General features: G+C 46.8%; 3 protein-coding genes across 3 annotated transcripts; 1 reads left to right on the forward strand and 2 right to left on the reverse strand.

The window, feature by feature from the left end:
• Positions 1-199: 199 nt before the first annotated feature.
• Positions 200-5,225, reverse strand: FOIG_11300 (uncharacterized protein; the record flags this gene model as incomplete). Its single annotated transcript, XM_031211855.1, has 4 exons — positions 200-214; positions 292-4,659; positions 4,707-5,040; positions 5,101-5,225. The coding sequence occupies 4 exons, from the start codon at positions 5,223-5,225 to the stop codon at positions 200-202; spliced, it is 4,842 nt and encodes a 1,613-aa protein (XP_031058429.1).
• Positions 5,226-5,640: 415 nt separating this feature from the next.
• Positions 5,641-9,025, forward strand: FOIG_11301 (uncharacterized protein; the record flags this gene model as incomplete). Its single annotated transcript, XM_031211856.1, has 5 exons — positions 5,641-6,402; positions 7,579-7,768; positions 7,821-8,194; positions 8,248-8,410; positions 8,541-9,025. 5 exons carry the CDS (start codon positions 5,641-5,643, stop codon positions 9,023-9,025), a joined length of 1,974 nt encoding a protein of 657 aa, XP_031058430.1.
• A 439-nt stretch (positions 9,026-9,464) lies between these two features.
• Positions 9,465-16,231, reverse strand: FOIG_11302 (uncharacterized protein; the record flags this gene model as incomplete). Its single annotated transcript, XM_031211857.1, has 11 exons — positions 9,465-10,552; positions 10,608-12,841; positions 12,895-13,428; positions 13,496-13,520; positions 13,570-13,740; positions 13,806-13,852; positions 13,900-14,363; positions 14,844-14,967; positions 15,026-15,522; positions 15,570-15,964; positions 16,030-16,231. 11 exons carry the CDS (start codon positions 16,229-16,231, stop codon positions 9,465-9,467), a joined length of 5,781 nt encoding a protein of 1,926 aa, XP_031058431.1.
• Positions 16,232-16,870: the final 639 nt, after the last annotated feature.

A 16,870-nucleotide genomic window follows, 5' to 3' on the forward strand; every position in this document is an offset into this window, starting at 1 on the left:
ATCTTATGACTCTAATACTAGGTATGAGTCTGCCCTCTTTATATCTAAAAACACAATACTAGAACTATATACATATCCAACGTAATGCTGGTAATCCGGATGAATAAATAACAAGTCCTTACCTCCTTTCTTTACCCAATCCCCAGAGAATAGGTTTATAAATAATTGCTTAGAGGCTGAAGTTGGTAAACAGCCTAGCTTAGTCCTTATGTAGCTGCCACAAGGAGAAAAGGACAACTGTCGTATTTGAACCTTGAAATCATAGGTCTGCAATGCTGTCCCATAACTTACGTCCCAAAGGGTCGCTGAGAATTCTGTTGATAGTGATGCCAGGACTTTCCCACTAGGCGAAAAGCAAAGGAATCCCGAATACTGGGCAAAGCAGTGAACTTTAGTTCGATTCCGCAGATCCCATAGTTGAATAGTTTTAGGGTAACAAGTGATTGCAAGTAAATCCGAGGTGGGTGAAAGAGCCATGACACCAGAAACATGGAAGTCATCTGCGCACTCGATTGGATCCCAAAACTTGGCTCCAGCTTGTAAATCCCACATGCAGAAGCCGTAGTCGTAGGCAGTAATCATAACTTTCCCATCAAGCGTGAATGAGAAACCGGTGATCAAATGATCGTCAATGGGCAAGAGTTTGGAAATCCTGCCATTGTATACCTCCCAAAGAGCCATGCCTGAAATATGCATCCGTACTGATCCCGCCGGCCCTCCAATATGTGCATTCGACACACCCTCCCACGGTATTATCAGTAATTCCCCGCCAGCAGAGAAGCTCATAGGAATGGAGTAACACTTTCTGGTATATCTTGAGGATATGTGTTCGGGTATCGTGGTTAATGTATGAAGTTTGCCTGTCCTGCAATTCAAAATTCGAACGCTCCTGTCTTCATAGAGCATCGCAATCAGTAACCCATCAGGAGAAAAGGCATATGTTCCAATCTCTTCGTCCGTTCGAAACAAACATGCACCTGTCCCCGCAGCACGTATCTGCACTTCTTGGTTGAACTTGACCACCACAAGCTCCCAATCCGGAGAGAACATCAGGACTCTTGCGGGAGTAGGGTCGGGTACGAAATCCTTTTTGGGTTGTTCTTGTTCGATTTCCCACAAACGAACTGTTTTATCACTCGATGCTGTGGCTATGAAATTGTTACCAGGAGAGAAGGAGATGCTAGTGACTAAGCCCGAGTAGCTTTTGAGTGTATGCATTAGAGTGCCGTTGGCTGTGTCATAGACACATGATGTATAGTTGGTGCACGCTACAGCAAGGAACCTTCCATCGAGAGAAAATGTCACAGCGTTATCCCTAATGGAAGGACCATAGAAGATCCATTTCTTTTTCCCCGTTGACGAGTCGATCAGATACCCTTGACTGGGGCTGACGCACGCGGCGAGAAGCTTTCCATCTGGTGAGAAGACTAGAGATTCGCCCACAGCTGCATCATGGCCGAACTTGTGATAGTGCCTGTATACTCGCCGACAGGTTTCGTTCATTGGGCTGGCAAGCCACAGCCATGTGTTCGTGTCATCTCGTCGATGGCCTTTGTGAGTTCTGATGGCTAGAAACTTAATATCTAGAGATATTGCTAGGCCACAGATGCCACCTTTTAGCGGCGCAGGAATGTGCTGGACACTGCCGTCTTCGAGGTCCAATAGATTGATCTGGGATCCAAGCTTTTGTACAGCAAAAGGCCTTCCGTCCGAAGTAAAACCAGCGGCGATCAAATCTCCCTCGACACCAAAACTCGCAACTTTGGATCCAGTTTCCATGTCCCACATGAATACTTTCCAACCAATATTTCTGTCGATAAGACCTGCAGCCACCAGTTTTTTCCCATCAGGTGAGAAACTAAACGCTGTCACTGCCCCAAGGCCTTTTCCAATAGTTAAGCATTCAGTGCCCGTTCCCGTTTTCCAAAGTCGTATTTCGTCACCATTTTCGCCACTTCCAACCACAGTGGCTAACCTCTCTCCGTTTGGTGAGAAACACATGGCCTTGACAAGTTCAGAATGCTGTTTGGGCAGCCACTTCTCAATACCAGTTGAGGGATCCCAGAGTCGTACCACGGTTCCTGACCGTACTGCAAGCATGGCACTGTTGGGCGAGAAGGCAAGAGAGTTAACATGATTTTCACTCTTTATTGTTTGTAGATGCAAGCCCCAGGTTCCATTGACATGGGGGCACTGGAGAACCCATTGTGGTATATATTGAGAATAGTGCTTTCGGGTTATGCTCCTCATGGGACTGAAAAGTAGAGCAGAAGAGTAAATTTGCAATGGTGCTTGTTCAATTATAACACCATGCATTGATAGAAAACGCGAAGCGTCGTGTACCATGGAGCTTATGTCTTCTTCAGGTATGTGCTTCTGCTTCGTCCCAAGTGACTCTTTCAGTGTAGAGAAAATAGAGCGATTCCAATGAACAGATGAATCGTCAATATTTCGTGTACCTCCAGATTCATCTGCTAACATCGCTCGAAGAGACTTTACACCTTCGATAGCGTAAACTAGATTTCTAGTCCAAGCGAGTGTTTCGAGCCAAAAAAGCAGGCAGTGCCGAAAGAAATCCGTTATCGCAACGTGCTGCACTGCGCTGATCCCACTATGATTCAAATGGTGTATCCAGTAGCGACAGGCATACTGGACTGGATAGGGGATCCGCTCTCTGACAAAGGATTCGGATATCTCATGAACCCGCAAAGCTGGCTTGTCAACATTGCACATGTTGTAGTGCAACCCATTCTTCATGATACGAAAGCAACAATCCAGTAAGTACTGATGCGCTTTCTGTTCGTTGATATGAAAACGAGAATCTAAGCATCGAGAGGGGTCGAGGAGGAAGTCACGAAAGGACGGGTGCAGTATGCCTATCGGCTTCTCGGGATCATCAGGGATATTGAGAACAGAATGAAAATTGTCGATAGCTGGCCTGAGGCTTCCTTCTCCAAGAAAGGTGCAAAGACTGGCTGACGAAAACGTGTCTGACAAAACGATGATAGCGCCGACCACACGACGAAACCACTGCGATGGCTCGGACGAATCATGACTTGAATGCACAATAATCGAGTTTTGGAGGATTATCGTGTAAAGCTGATCTAGCTCCTGAAGAGGGCTTGAATTTGGAGCTTTAGACTCAACAAGGCCGGATAGACGACTTTTAGCACCATCGAGTCCACCTTGCCAGATATAGCGACATACTGCAGCAGCATAAATAAACAGGCCGCACGATTGCTGGACCATTTTCGAAATTGTGGTATCGCAAAAGAGGTCTTGCAGGCCAAACCTGTCGTTGATCTTGTTGAGTTCGTGTGTGTAGAACTCGGTGAGATCCTCCTTGACAATGGACCTTTCCACGTCATGAAGGACTAGATGTTGGCGCTCTTGGGTAGAGATACTGTCAAACTCGAGACTAATTGGGCGCTCTGGACGACTAGTGGCAAGGATCCGTAATTGGTGTCCCCCGGGTGGTACACAAGAGGCCAGGCATCGAATCAACAGGCACAAGTCTTCGTCGCCCTCACACTCATCTAGCGCATCCACTACAATGAGTAGTGAGCGCAAAGACCCTTGCGAGCATGCCAACGCGAGAGGTTGAAGGACAAGGCGCTCCCATTGATAAGAAAGACTTTTGCTGCTTATATCCGGATTGGCGCAGACAGCTTCTTGGATTCTTGCCTGTAACTCTTGGCTATGCTGTGCCAGCTGGGAAGCGATGGTGGCCACGAACTTATCAGATATTGCAAGGCCACTATGGCCTCTAGAAAAGAAAAAGCTTCCTCCGAGTTTACCCTTCTGGTGATACTCTCGAGCAATAGTCAGAGCAATAGTGGATTTACCTGTACCAGCCATGCCCTTTAGCCAGTACACTTGTCGAGTGTCTTCGCTATCGGCCCACTTGCGAATCTCATCAAGGACCTTGACTCTGGTATTCGGAAGGCACGAAGACGTATTCTGTCTGCTCTTTGCGTCGAAGGCAGCACTTGATATTCTGTCTGGTAGACCAAGGAAGGGCGTCCTTCCTGCCACAGATGGCAAATCTCGTTTAAGAATTTGAAGCAGCCTAGCTTCTGCATCCTTGCGGCAGCTCTTACATGAGCAGTTTGGCGTCCCAGAGTCGCATTTGATCAGATCCCAAGGCCGCAGGTACATGAAACCTGAGACAGGCTCACTCATTGCGACTAGAAGCTTCATCATTCCGTCCTTAGTAGCGACGTGCCGCTTCAATTCTTCTTGTTCTTTGAGAATCTGCTTTTGTGTGGCGAACTCAAGAATAGAAGCGGCGATCGCCGCCGCCGCGGGGGTTGCGAAGGATGTGCCTGTAAGCCTTTTGGGCTCCAAAGTTGATTTCTTAGCGATGACAGCTTCTCCCAAGGTCGAAAAGTTGAAGACCCCTTCGCGAGGTGGTGGATTGAAGTCAGAGCTGTTGCCGTATCCATCGCAGGAGTTTACGCAGATTACTTCCTGCATACTCGCGGGAAACGTGACCCTAGCTGGTAGATTTGCTCCCTCGTTAGATGCAGCAGCAAACATGATCTTGTCTTTGGAGTGCGCTAGTCGAATAGCGTCACTGATGCACTCATGCTCTCTTCTGAAACCCCAAGACATGGAAATAACGTGAACATCCCAGTATTCTACTGAGTAACGTATTGCCTGCCGCTGTTAGCAGGGTATCGGGAGTTTAGTTGCTAGAGTACAACCTTGGAAATGCAAGATGGATCCATCGATTCGTCACCATCCTTTCCAATCCGGGCAACATAAACGTGTATCCAAGGGGCAAGACTCAAGAGAAGTGCTACAACCTGCGTTCCATGATGATTGCCTTCAAGGCCGCCAGAGTCTTGGGCATCGTCGGCTAGAAGGAAGCTCATGTTATCTTTGATATTCTCATGGAACGCTGAAGAGAGCATTGACTTGTCGATCCCGGTGTCCAGGACGGCGATCCTGACTTGGCCCGCTGCGCGCCCAGCGTAACCCTCAATGGGCCGACAGAAGAGTTCATAGAGTTGGTACCATTTGTCAGCATTTTCCTTACTATGCAGTGAGTGTCTGAGTTAGCCTTGGAACGGCTGATGACAAAATATCCGAATTTACCTTTTCAGGGTGTGGTAGGGAATAATTTCGAGAGGATTGAGCAATTGGACGTTGCCGGGTGTCAGGCTTACCCTAGCCAGGTCCATCTTCTGATTGGCAGGATGTTGGGGAATTGCCTGAGCCATGATTTTGGTGCAAAGCAAAGCGTAGTGAGCGGCATGCACTTCTGTTAGAAGGGATACAAGGACCTTGCTTAGTGTACTTGCCACTTTATACTTGATCAGGTCTTCGATTCGATTTACGGTTATTTATAGAATTTCCCAGCCGCGAAGTGAGGGGAAATTGCATCCTTGGCTTCAGCTGGTATGATGCAGATTACTAAATCTTCAGCCTCAGCGCTTAACTGCTCCAATAGAAAACATAGAATCCAAAATTAGAAATCCAACTCGGCGAATGGTTTCATTGTTCCAAGCCTTGGGTAGCTAAGCGCTCTTTTCCCTATTTTTATAATTACCGCATAGCTGTCCATGTTTAAGCTACCGACTTGCATCTTTCGCACAATCCACTCACACATTTCTTGTATCATTATACTCTGGTACCATGCCCAAGTCCTATTTCGCAACCTCGAGTCGTGATTGTTCCCCGGATGGTCCTGTTGCCTTGGGGAGCATTCTTGTCGACCCACGTGATCCCGAAGCGCCGCTCAGCGACAGACCCATTTCCATTGACACCGAGACAGTCCAGAGCCACGACCAGTACGACGTACAGATAAACTTAGCGAATATTGATCGAACGAGTGCTGGGCTCTTTGCCAAGATTTTCCACAGTACCGGACTTGTTGTGTCTGGAAGCAGCAGCACTCGCGTACAGTCCTCTGCGAGCATCCAGAGACTTCAGACATTGTCCTTTGAACCTTCTGATGACTACATGAAAAAGAGTCTATCTGTGCCCAAAGTGCAACAGTATCTTGCCCGCTATCATATGCGGAAGCGCGTCTTTGTCATCACTGGAGTCAAGGTCGCGTTCGGTGCAAAGGTCAAGGACACTGAGAGTCATCACGGGAACGTCGATGCATCTATTGGGCTGGACGGTGATGCGATTGGTGTGCCTCTCAGCGCTGGCCCGCATGCAAACATTCACCAAGGAGCATCGCAATCAGTCTCATTCAAAGAATCGTCTCCCTTCATCCTTGCATATCGGCTAAGAGAGATCCGGTATAGAAAGGGAATTCCGACCGAAACCAAGCCGTACCGTAACGGCGCTTTATACGAGCTTGGACAGAATATGCAAGAAGGTCCAGGCATGGAGAACGACAGCACTCAATATGAGGAGGCTATTTTCATGTCTATTGATGATGAAGACGTAACCGGGGAGGATTTGGATTATGAGTCAATTTCCGTGCCAGAATACGGAGTCATTGTTGATAAACAGGGAGGGGATAGCAAGACAGGTCAAGAAGAGAGTTGCGAGTTGATTATTATCAAATAGGGGGCCCGATGTTCCAGGCAGAGCCTGCTATCCAGGCTATGTATACAGAGACTTTAATGCAGGTGTTGGTTTCCCTTTGTCGTCTATTTTAATTATCGACTCTCAACAGTATTCACAGCTTGCCTTTAGTTGTTGTTTGGTCCGTGAGCGTTGTTTTAATGCTCTATAAGCTTAATTTCATGAAATCCAAGGCCTTATCCTCAAATATCTAAGTGAAGATTGCTAGGTCTTATATCTAGCTAGAGCTCCGTTTGGGCTACCTAGTCTATGTGAAGATCTTCGTATAATTGACCCTAACATACTTCTGCTCCTTGGATATTCTTGCACCGCCCCTGTTGATCCTAGAATTAAGCCAATCATCACGTGAACAAGGCACATTGATTTCAACTGCCGAATGCGTAGTCTCAACCTGGGTAGGTCGTGTCAGCGGCACGCACAAAACATTGGAAGGATGCGGCACTAACAAAAAGGACGGCCGCATGTTGTTAGTAGTGTAACCATGGTTGGCTTAGCGCCTTAGGCTGAGCATCGTGATGCCGTGATAGGGTAGCTTTACGACCGCATGTTTCATCCATAAGCGTGAGCCAATCAGTAGTTAAGGTTAATCTAAGCGTAAAATGCGAATACTACGTTGTCCAAGATTGCATCATGGTTACGATGGACGGTTGAGGCTGTGTAAATCCTTCAGATCAGCATGGCAATCTTAATGAGTTTATCTTTATTGCTAATCATAGCCGAGAAACATTATCAACCCATGTTGAGTAGATTAATGTTTATCAAACGCCGCTTATCCAAACGATCGTTTAATGGCAAGCGATGCATTGTAATCAGGAGCTTCGTCCTGCACTTGTATGATCATGTAAGGCATATTTGGCATATATCAGGGCTAGCATAACCCTGTAATTTGAGCCATGGCGGGGGAAAGTAGATATAAAGCGTTTATCTCATCCTGAATAATGACTATCGTTCACTCATTCACTCAACTTCTATCAATCCCAACATATCCTCATCCTTCATCCTGCACCATGAAGTCTACTGTCACTTTCCTAGCCATCGCGGCTGTCATACGCGCCTCTCCTTTTCAAAAAAAGACAAGACGAGAATGGCCATATTTGGGACAACGTTGATAGTTTCCGCAATAATCAAGCAGAGCTTCTCAGGGATCCTGCGGGTGCTGCTAAGGTTTGGGAAGACACGACCGCTGGTAATGAACTCGATGTTTTCATTGCTCAAAGCTGGGGTATATATCAACTCCTCTGATGCAGTATTGACTTTCAGGCTAACAGTAGCAGAATATGAGCTTAACTGGCTACTCAACCTCGAAGACAATGTCGTTGGGGGCTGTGGCACTACCGAAGGCAGCTGCAATCCTCTAGGTAGCATGAACTGTGAGGAGCAGTTCAACAAGTACGTCACAGACAAGGATGGCAATGAGCATATCCTTGGAAAGACGTCTTACTGGATCTTCCTAGCTGCCAAAGGTATGCAGGCCAAGTTCAGGATGCTGAAAGAAAAACTCACTTCCGATACTATGGTCGCTGGATTGCTTATTCCCAGCATGGTCAAAGACTTGGAAGGCAAAGAGGATCAGAAGTCTGATATCATGAAGTGGCTTGCTGCTGCAGTTGGTTTTGGCGGAAGCCTAGGTGGTAATGTCCCTGTAGCTGTATGTTGATTCTCTCGACGTTGAGTTGTGAAGTGAAATGCTAAATGTGACAGGAACTTTATATATCGACTGGTGCTGGTATCTTGGGCAGCATCTTCAGTGCCGTGGCAGACAAGACTGCCCCAGAAAGAAATCGACACGTCTACTATCTCCGGTGCCTTGGTCGAACTATTCATAGCCTCCGCCAACCAAATCGACGAGACTCTCAAGCTTGCTGTAGGCAGCGCCAATAGCATCGAATATTTTAAAGCTCTGCCCGACCCGAAGCCTGATGATGACTGATACAAGTCACCGATTGCCAAGTTCTTCAGCACATGATGGTTCCTCCTCAACGAAGATAGTATAGCCTTGGATGATGCAATCAAGTCTATCACCGAGAATATCAAGCCTAAGATCGCGAATAATGTCATGAAAGCTGCCAATCTCCGCCTTATAGCTGACAAGAGGATTCACAGCCGAGAGGACTGTGGCTATGCTACCGGCAGCCAATGGATGTCTCTTAGAGATGGGGAGGAGTACTGCTTCTACATCATGCGCTATAAGCCCTTCGGTGGTAACTACAGCGAATCGTGGACTGAGGCCGAAGAGGAAGTCTATACGAACATGGCCAAGTATAACCTTGGAAACCATGATTCGTACTATCGTGCCGTCCTCGACTGTGCTCTCAATGCCGACAAACAGCTTCAGGTGGATAACTTGGGTTTTAACATCATTCCTGTTTGCTTCTTCGACCTCGAGGCGTTTTTCATCGACCATAATGACGCACCGGAATGTACCAGCAACCTTATTAACAAGGTCTGTCCTCCCGTCAAGGCTACTGCAATTGCATGAATGCATTGCAGACATGCTCTATCTTTTTATACTTAACTATCTATTGCTTTCTTATCTTTGTCGACTTTTCTGTATATGCATATTTATTATTTGCCAATGCTAAATTAACACACAATATACACTCACTGTAGCTGCTAACTCGTTGTTTTGTATTTATGTTAGAGAGTTTTATAAATTGAATTATTAACTGTCCCAAAGAATCTTAGACCGCTGTTGAGCCCTGTGCGCGGAGTAGCAATATGTCAATGCCTGCCTTGCCTACCCTAAAAACAGGGCTGTTGTGGCTGTAGCCCCCACGTCGAGCGAAGCGCTTTGGTCCTAGTAGCTCCTTCGTATTATAATAGTCTTTGATATTCAAACAGTTATCATCAACAATCCTCTCATTATCACTGCTAGTTATGCCTAGCGTCCCCATAACTCAGTATCTAGACCTATGAGTCTATGACCTGCTTGTCATTAACTGTGATCTCATTTCCTCCCATAGCAATTCATAACCCTCCATCTTTGCAACAACACCAACTATGATATCATCAGCGCTATCAGCGACTCGTGCCCCCGCATCAACCAGTAGTTTCAGTACCTCTAGTACCAGGCGATCTGAATCTTCAGGAGTGGCTCTGTCGAGATGAGGGAAGTATATAGACTGGCACAGTGCCTTAAGAGGGAGTGAGAGGCTCGTCTCTGTGCGATCGTCCCTGACCACCGCATGGTTGGGGTCAGTACCATAACTCAGCAAGATGCGGACGACTTCGACTGCCTCGCTGGATATTGTACTGTTATTGAAAGCTTCGAGACATGCATGCAACGGTGTACCTCTAGCCAAAGAAACTTGGTGGACATCGGCTCCAACCTGTAGTAGGACGGCCACTGTTGTCGGAGCTTGTTGCATCGCCGCTGCATGCAGTGCGGAACTACCAAAGTCATCAATGTAATGCGGGTAAGCATCATGATCCAGTAATCCTTGCACCAAGTGTGTGCTCCCCCGACTAGCAGCTTCGTAGATAAGCGTACGACCTGACCGCGTCTCACAGTTGATGGCATTAGTCTGGCGGAGGACCTGAAGGTAGCGAGTTTCCTCATTGTCTATGGGAGTATCGGGTGCAATGAGGAAGCCTCCTTGGCAGAAATAATGAGCCGGCTCTGGATGAGTGTTCGCGTAAGTTCGAATACAGCGCATGATCTCGGAACTGCCTGCTTCGTCGTAATGCAGCAGTGCAAGCTGGAAGCAATCTAGCCCATCTCTGTTTGCCTGGTAGGGATTACCTCCTAGTTTGAGCAGAGTATCAATAACAGGTATGCTAGCTGCTCTCTGTACGCAAAGCTGCAGGGGCGTGTCCCCTTTCCAATTGACTTCATTGATATCAGCTCCGGCATCGAGAAAAAGCTGAAGCAGATGGGTCCAATCATCCAGGGGAAGCGGCTGAAGCTCATAATATAGGATCGTCGGATTATGGCTACTGGGCATTGAGACTGAGGCAAGTCTTTCGCACACGGTGCAAAGCTCGTGTATAGTGTGAGTCTTGGCATCTATATCAACATTATTAGTAACTTACTGACTGGTGATGGAATTAATCATCCTTACCCCCGAAGAAACTCGTATTTCCGGGCTGCTTGATGTGCCTCAGTAGCTTGGCTGCAAGATCCCAATTGTTTCTTGATAAAGCTAATGACAAAGGCGTTTCCTTTGAAGGCGTTGCTCCATTTTCCCAATCACACACAGAATCCAGGGAGCTAGGGCTCGAGAGTTCAAAGACGAGCTTCATACACTCGTGTCGCTGTTCCCTTATGGATTCTGCTTCATCAGCCGTGACACTCTTCCGGAATTCGAAGTAATTCCAATGAGCCATCCAGTGCAACGGCAATTGGCCACTTTTGTTTGGAGATTCTATGCTTAACCCGGCTGTACACAACATTTGGACGATTGTAGTATTGCATGTACGCATAGCGAAATGCATGAGGGAGTTGCCTTCCGTGTCTTTGATGGATATTGATGCTCCTCTGGCTATCATTAGCTTGTATAGATCGACTCCTTTCTCTTTGTAGGAAGCGGTCATCAGATCCATGATTGGTGTTCGTCCATTTTTGGCTTGAGCATTGATTTCAATCTTGTCGATAGCCAACAGCAGTTTGATTGCTTCTTCACGCTGGTTTTGACATGCTCTGTGAAGAGGCGTTTGCCCATACCTTGTATCCCCATTATTGACATCTGCCCCAAGGGCGATCAAGGCAGACATGCCCTCGGCCCAACCAGATGCTGCCGCTTCGTGAAGAAGTGCAATATTATCAATCCCAGAAGCTTTTATAAGCTTAAGATCAAGTACGAGTTTAATGATGGGCAAGTCCTGTGATCGCGTAGCATGAATGAGCAGTTGATCCACAAACTCAAAAAATCCAACATCCGGCTTTCCCCACTTGTAGTCGCGGTCTGGTCTTGCTCTTCTTCCATGATCAGCCTTGAGACTTTGTCCAAAGGGCCCATAAAGGAAGGGATCAAATGTGTAATAGCCTTCGCAACGTTCACGAGGTTTGTTTTCTTTGTCACGAAAGCTATGCTTTAGGGCGTTGAAGATGGCAGAAAACATTTCGATGTCTGTTCCTTCTGAGTAGAACTTGAAAGGACTCTCATTTGCCTTGTTTGCCAAGGCACGAGCTCTTGCAACCGTCAAATCGTCCAGTGACGGTAGTGAGAGTACTGGCGACTTTTGGTACTGTCCAAAGCGTGTTTTGAGTTTTAAAAGCCGCTTGATGATTTCAGTTTGGCCCGCGGATACTGCCCAGTGAAGTGGAGTGAGTCCTTTGATGTCGCAGCGGAATGGAGCTGTGTCATACCGCCACAGCATTTCAATAATATCCGCATGGCCCTTGAAAGCTGCCCAGAATGTTGGCGTCCATCCTGCAAGATCCGGTAGATCAGGACTGGCTCCCGATCTGAGAAGAATCTCAACCATACTCTTATGGCCCATGGACACGGCCCAGTGCAAAGGCGTCCATCCGTGAGAGTCAGTCTTATTTAGATTCTGTTTCTGAGTACTCGGAGTTCCTCGCCGTGTGTAGCTTAAGCTCTTGTCAATATATGTCTTGAAACCCCAGAATGCGGCAACGTGTAAAGCGAGTACATTTCTAGGACTAGAGTCGAACACAGATTCGGAGACAGAAGTATCGAGGTGAGCTTTGAAATTCAAAAGTTGCCAAGAGCTTTCCCGAACAACGTCGTCTTGTAAAAACTCTGAAAGCTGGTCGAAGCATTCCTCTTCAACTTCTTGAGCATGGTAGCCATAGAAGTTCGCTGCATAATGGAGGAACGGCTGCTTTAGACAACGTTGTGTGATATCTTCGTGGGATGTACAGCGGCCCTGGCGCATCTCATTTGTTGACATGTACGAGATGCAACTGCGAACAATTGTCAGATGTGGGTGCTTATCCATTCCTTCTGGTCGTCTCTGGAGGAACTGTCGCGCAGTTGAGTGTACGAACTCGACGGTCATTTCTGGTCCTGAAACGACAAGTAGTCCAAGGCAGGATGAGATGATAGCTTTAGAGGTTTGAAGATCCTCAGGATCGATTTCCAGCATGCCTTCCTCGGTAGCGAGGGCATGCTGCAGTTCGACTATTCGTAAAGGCTCCTTGACATAAGAAATGAAATTCAATGATTTCAAGGCGAGGTCCTTCAGACCAGGGGTTTGCTTGATTATACGGTCAAACGTGCTTAGGTACGCCTCGTCGTAATTAGCTGGTAACGAGATCAAGGCTTTTCGTATGTCCTTGATAGTGAGAAGGCTGGTGATGTGATCCATGATGAGCCGAGCAAGTAGGAACCTATCAAACCTATCAGTCTATCAGCATACCAGATGACCCCTGATTGAACTTACGACCCCGCCGCCATTTTCACAATCGCAGACACAAGATCTGACTTCAATTCTGTTCCAATTGACTCGACATCAACTTCTCCATGCTCCAATCGGTGATTAACGTAGAAATCCAAGTCTTGTCTCGTGGCTGAAATTTTCACCCTTGGCTTCTTCTCAAAATGCTTTCTGATCTTTGGCAGGTCGCGAGCTGTTGCAAAGATTCTGACTCCTAGCTCCTGCAACGTTAAAAGGATGTTGAAAAGCTTAGGAAGGAAGGGACACTCGTCAAGTGCATCAAGAATGATACAGGTGGTCATTGATTTAGCAATCGCCCCAAGGACATTGATCAGATCGGTTATCATTAGATTCTGGGACCCCTTTTCATACAGAGCCAATGCCTCTTGGGGGATGACAGGGCAGCCACGGAGTGTTTGGGCGATGAGGCTGCGGAGGACATTGCTCACAGACTCTTTGGTTCTGCTGCTGCTGAAAAAGTGTGAGGCAATGGCTGTGCCAGGTAGATTACCAGACTTGACATCTCGGAGAACGAGTGCACTGTTATTAATGGAGTTAGTATCACACATTCGCCATGTCATGAATTACCATTGGGCGGAATTCTTACGCTAATACTGTTTTCCCAGCACCAGCTAGAATTCATTCAGTATCGAGAATGCCAAGAGAGAGAGAGCACCTCACGTTTACCATAACCCCAAACGACAGGCGTTGAGCCACTGCGCCAAGATTGATAGAAAGAGCCCGACAGAAATGTCTGCCACGTAGAGGGACAGTAATCTTCCAGGTGAGAGGTTGAAACCTCAATTGCGACATCCGACTTATACCAGGCAATTATTTCCTTCGCTTCGGTACCTATTGCTACACGTTATGGTGCCTTGTCCACTAGATAGAAAGACGAATTTGAAAGAAAGACTTACTGTGCCTAAAGTCTTGCAGTTCTTTGTTTGTGGCGATTGCAACGGTTCTTGACAAATGATTAGCTATGATCCGTATACCAGCCGAGCGACCTACAAACTATCGGCTTGCAAGGCAGACGAGAAAATGCCATTGTAGCGATGCAGCATGTTTACTTTATCCTGCAACTCCGATTCAGACAATGGCCAAGCCAGAGCAGCCACCTTGGCTTTAATTCTGCCATATGACACTTTTCTCTCCAGCTTTGCCTTCAGGTGTTCCACTTCCTGTTTGCAGTCGTTTAAAGCCTTGCTGAGAATCTGGCTATTCTGGCTGTTGACCCTTCTCGCCTGGATGAGGTCGTCGAGCTGTAAAAGAACAGAGGTGAGCGTTGCGAGCTCCCCAATGTATGAGGTTAATGATTTAGGCGCGCCTCGAACGCTGGCGATGTAAGTATAGCTGAGCTTGGTCACTTCTATCGCTAGACTTAGGAGGCCCGCGGCGCCGGAAGCGATACCGAGGGCTTCGGCCATTTTGCTTCTGCCGTTGTACTCACGGTTGAGTTGAAGTTTTGGCTGCCTCTTGGTGATGATCAGCGGCGCGGGGTTTATTTCAGCTGAAAAGTTGTCTCACTTGCACGGGACTAAAATTGCCGTTGGCGTATTTAAAGCTCTTCTACTGGCCACAGAGCTACACATGTAATCAGCCTCGATAAAAATAGCTAATGACAGGGGTCTTGTGATCGCGAATGGGATATGGTGTTTCAAGCCAGAGTTGAAGAAAGTATTGTTTAAAATTCCTTTTCCCTCCACTTATTAAAGCGACTGTAACGATTATTAGAGTCATAGCCATTTAAGTATTATAATTAGAAATGCGTTTCATTTCCTCTATCCAATTCATATCGAGTTTCATATAGAGTAGGGTGTATAACCTACTCGGAGTCTATATCTGATATTAATAGTAGAGTTGGGGAAAAGCTAGTTCTATAAAGTAATATTAAACCTCCCTTATCCTGTTATTCTTGGCCAATCCCTACAAAGACCAAAAAGTCTTCGACAAACCTTTCCATACTCCCCTACGAAATTGAAATGCTTCCACAATCCCGTGCCGTGATGGCATAATCTCGCTGCGGGGTCTGTTATCGGTTTTCTGCCCATAACGCCGTTACGGCTTCCGTGACTTGGACTTTGTAATGTTAGCATTCTACAAAAGGTAGAACATGCTTAGGGGGAAATGAACTTACTGAAAGCCGGTTATAGGAAGGATAAGGATATCGTGAACCAACTTGGATTTACCCCCATCCTTCAGGCCTGTTAAGCTGGCCCATCGAAAGCCGACGTGGTCCTCCAGCCAGGACTTTGTGGCAAGAGTAACAGCTGCAGGGCCAGTTCGCTTAAGTGGGTCACTATTCTGAGCCGTTGGTTCGTTGTCTTTGGTATAATTGCGTAGATTATCCATATATCGTTCAAATACCGGGTGTTGAGGGGCAGCGGCGAAAGCCCATTGTGATAGTTGTTGAGGATACGTATAGCTTTGGCGCCAGTATGCATCGGACTCCGGGTCATTATCGGCTTCTAAGCCCCAAAGAAGGCTAACTACTGGCGTTTCATAGTCTGGCGTTACCGAAGTGTTATAATAGCCATGAGCCTTTCCTGTTTTCGGGTCTGTCCAGGTAGCCATATCTGATCCGCTTATCCAGGTAGCAGGATGTTGTATGAGCTCAGTATCGAGATCCCCATACTACATGAGTTAGAAAGAAGTGTAAAATGTTTTCACAGTGAACTTACTATTCCACCAAAGTGTTTGCATACCAAAATGCGAAAAACATCACTTCGCTCAACTGGGGTTAGGAGTGTGTCATAGCGCTCAAGGAAGTCGTTCTCGAATTCTTCCACCAACGCACGCATCCCTGTATCATCCCAGAATAAGTACGCCATCGACGGTCCACGGTCAATGTAAATTGAGTCCTCGAGCCACAATTCAACCCAAGGCAGTATCCTGGGATTCCAGCTATCGGCCGCCGTCTTTTTCCAAGTTTGGTGGACGAGCAATGGAATATTGGAGAATGGCATTTGTCTCTCTCTTTTTGATAAGGCGGCCTTGGAGGCTATACGAGCAGCATCAAGGATGTTGTGCGGTTGTTTACTGTGCATATCAGCCCAATATGGAGGGATATGCCATGCTTAATCCCAGTGTTAGCCTAATGAGCATTTCCTACGGTGAACGATTTTGAAATGTCCGACTTACCACCTCCCGTGCCGTTAAACGAATGGACATGCCTATAGATTAATGGATAGTCCCTCGCGATATCCTCTTCAACGGAGCAAGTTGAACGTGATTTGATTGTAAAGGTCCATGTTGCTGCGACAAAGAAGAACAGAAAAGCGAAAACTCGTACCCGACGTGATGGGCGAAGGAAGACGCCATGCAGAACATTTTTGCGAGTCATGGTAGAAAAGAAGGCACTAGAAGAAGGATGAAGTGATCAAAGAGCAAACAAAAGATGAAAGGCTCCAGGGAAATCTTGATCTCTTTATATTTTGATCCAGAGGGTTCATGTTTCAAGACACCAAGAGATAAGTATAACAGCCCTTCAACTTCAATTCTAAGCGTACAAAAGAGAAAAGAGTACCATTAGGGGTTGAGAATGTTGCTTTTACTGGTAGGACACTTCCTGGACTTCGCCCACTACGATTACGTCAACTTCAGGCTTGAGTGGTCTCTTTACGCGCTTATCTCTTTGCGATGTATTGTGATGCGCGGAGGGCTTGCTATCAGGATTAGTTGATGAGAGTTGGTGCACGGATACTTAAGTTCCCAGCCAACATTAACTTTAACAAGTTAGCTTATATACAGTGGGGGAATATGATCAAATCACCCTTTCGAAGGCCTGGTGAAACAAATTCCATATTCGCTCCCCCCGCGCCCGAAAATTCGCTGGTGGCTCAGTCTACGTAACCGCCTCTGGTAAAGCTACGCTAATGCACATAGAACCCGTCTTGGCATAAAAGCTTGGCATGAACTGTGCATCGTGGAGAGAGCAGGGGCTTTCAGTGGACGCAAGAGCGAGCGACAAGTCATGACGAGT

This window comes from Fusarium odoratissimum (assembly GCF_000260195.1).
Source record: "Fusarium odoratissimum NRRL 54006 unplaced genomic scaffold supercont1.21, whole genome shotgun sequence".
Classification (NCBI taxonomy): domain Eukaryota; kingdom Fungi; phylum Ascomycota; class Sordariomycetes; order Hypocreales; family Nectriaceae; genus Fusarium; species Fusarium odoratissimum.